General features: G+C 63.5%; 1 protein-coding gene across 1 annotated transcript in view; it reads left to right on the forward strand.

Annotated features, from left to right (window-relative positions):
- The window catches only part of EXD3 (exonuclease 3'-5' domain containing 3), a 68,176-nt gene that overhangs the window by 45,017 nt on the left and 20,506 nt on the right, over positions 1-2,653 (forward strand). Inside the window, exons 9-10 of the mRNA XM_045289337.1 lie at positions 850-923; positions 1,060-1,098. Coding sequence (XP_045145272.1) covers positions 850-923; positions 1,060-1,098 — 113 coding nt within the window. The remainder of the gene's footprint in view (positions 1-849; positions 924-1,059; positions 1,099-2,653) is intronic.

Here is a 2,653-nt window from a genome sequence, read left to right on the forward strand (position 1 = left end):
AGCCAGGTGTCTGGAGTTGGCAGGTGCTCGGCTTCCAGGTGGGTGCTCCCAGCAGGGGGAAGATGCATGGGCAACACACACACACCATGACCAAGGAGCACCTGGTTGGGGTGGCACCCACTCGGATGAGGCTGGAGTGGGGTGCTGGTGGGGCAACCCACCAGACCTGCTAGGCCTGCAGGTCATCCAGGGACCTGTGGCGGCCCCTCAGGCAGAAGGTCACAACTATTCTGTGGGCAAGTGGGCTCAGGGTAGCCAGCGTGCACTCGAGGCCTGGTCAGTGGGCCCCTTGGTGGTCCGAGCTGACAGTGGGACGATCGCTCACAGCCTTCAATCGGATGTGGAAGCGAGGTCATGGGAAGTTGCACCGGCCTGTGGCCACCGTGACAAGGGGCGGTGAGGCCGGGTCCCTGCTGGGGACCACATTCCAGCAGGGCAATGCCGGAAGCCAACTGCAGACCCACAATGGCCGGAAGCGCTGAGAAAAGGCGGGAAGGCCGCAAGGCGCGGCCGCTGGAGGGAAGAGGCCCTGAGGGGCAGGAAGGACCAGCCTGGGACATCCGGTGGTGGGTGGGGGACCTCTCAGTGGTACAGGGGGCTCTGCCAGACCCCCCCAGAGGTGAGCCCCCCCTCCCCCACCCCTCCGAGAGATGCACGGGAGCCCTGGTGAGCAGGGGGAGCTTCTGCAGTGGCCAGAAGGTGCTCTGCCCTCTGGCTGTTGGCTGAGGGGCACCTGGCCCCTCTCCCCCAACCTCACCATCCCACTCGGCAGGCAGCGGAGAGGCTGGGTGAAGGGGTCCCCACAAAGGGCCTCAGAGCCCCTGAGCTGCCTCCTGCCCTCTCTTTCAGACCTGTGCCCCAACGCCAGCAAGCAGCAGCGCCTAGGCACCCTGAAATACCTGTGCTACAAGCGCTTCGTGGAGGTGCGGGCAGGCGGGCACAGGAGCCTATGGGAGAAGTCAGGGCGGGCGCGTGGCAGGGCTCCTGGAGCAGGTGCCCGGGGGCGGGGGAGGCAGGCATGGCGAGCTCACTCGAGCTTCTCTGTGCTGCTTCTTACAGAGAAGCCTGTCTCAGGAGAATTGGGCTGACCTGGTGCAGGTGAGTCCTCCTTCCCCCTGGCTGCCCACCTGCCTGAGTGCCATGGGAGCACCAGGCTCACAGAGGATGGCCACTCCATGCCGCTGTTTAGTGGCAACTCCCAAACCAGCCCATCAGCCAGCAGACTGGGGGACCCTGTTGGGTGGCAGGACTACAGCAGCCAGTAGACCCCAAACCAACAGGTCAGGCAGCCAACAGGGACGAAACTTGTGCAGGCCTGTGTCCCAGGAACGAGAGCGACAGTCAGAAGGGAGGGCGTGTAAGCTGTCCCTGGACGCCCACAGAGGCAGGCTGCAGCCCAAAAGTCTCCCCACTGTTCAGTTGACAGTTGATCACATCCAATCATGTGATGCAGTGCGCGCACCCCTGTTGACCCGCAGCCCTGTCTTGTACTTTCATCCCGCCCCCGCACCACCCTCTGCCATCCTCAGACCAGCACCGTCCCCAGTGTCACCAGTGTCCCGTCCCCATCACTGTCTCATCACCACCTGTCCTGCTGTCACTGTCCCTCAGCTCGTGCCACCACCATCACGTCTCACCCCCCATCCACTCACCTCCACACCTCAGTACCATCCGCCACCCCAGCTTCTCAGCTCACCACCACTACCACACATGTGCAAGCCTCTGCTCGAATGTGGCCACACACGGTCATCACAGTATGTACACACGTGTCCATGTGTGTGTGTGTGTGCCTGTGAGGTAGCAGGTGAGAGCCTTCAGTGTAAAACTGGCCCACTGTGTCTCCCCACTAGTCACCAGCTCGTGCTGTGGCCTGAGACCAGGGGTCAGTCAGCAGAGGCCATGTTGTCAGGGCCTTGGTTTATGCCGAGGGGCTGGAGAGTCCCAAGATGGGCAACGGTGAGGGTGCCTCTGAACCCTGATACCTGGCCCCAGCAGCTGCCATCCTGCCCTTCACTGAGGGGCGGAGGAATCCTCAGGGTCAGCACTGACAGGACCTGTGGGCTAGTGGGCACCTTGTGGTGGGTGGAGTGTGAGGAAAGGCGTAGTCCAAGGCAATGGGGCCCCCGATCCTCTGCGTGCTGGAGCAGGCCCTGCCGAGCGTGGGTCCTCGGGAAGGCGACAGCTCCGTCCCAACATGGGCTGGGCTGGGCTGCAGCTGGGGATCCAGCTTGGGCTCGTGAAGACTTGCTGCGGGCCCTCCTGCCCTTGTGGCAGGGACTGGACTGTCAGTGTCCCCACCCCTACATGACAGCCTGGGCTTGCAGCATCCATCTCATTGGGCCGTCTTGGGGACAGAGCTGCCCCCAGGACCTGCATGGGGGGTGAGCAGAGATGCCCAGTGTCTGCAGCACCAAGCTGGCCCTGGGGCTGGGCAGCATCTCCCTCTCAGGTGGCGGGTGAAGTGCCTGGAGTCCTCCAACTGGCCCCCAGGGGTGGCGAGGACATGAGTCACCAGACAGGAATGTAGCCCCTCACCAGGCAGGGCCTGGAAAGCTGGCCCGTCCCCCTGGGTGCAGAAGCTGTGGTGGCCAGTCGGGCAACGGACATCCTGAAGAAAGTGCAGTTGTTTCCCCTGATTGTGGTCCACGTGGGA

The sequence above is a fragment of the Echinops telfairi genome, unplaced genomic scaffold (assembly GCF_000313985.2).
Source record: "Echinops telfairi isolate 266 unplaced genomic scaffold, ASM31398v2 ScPeMD7_25;HRSCAF=90, whole genome shotgun sequence".
NCBI classification, from domain to species: Eukaryota; Metazoa; Chordata; class Mammalia; order Afrosoricida; family Tenrecidae; genus Echinops; species Echinops telfairi.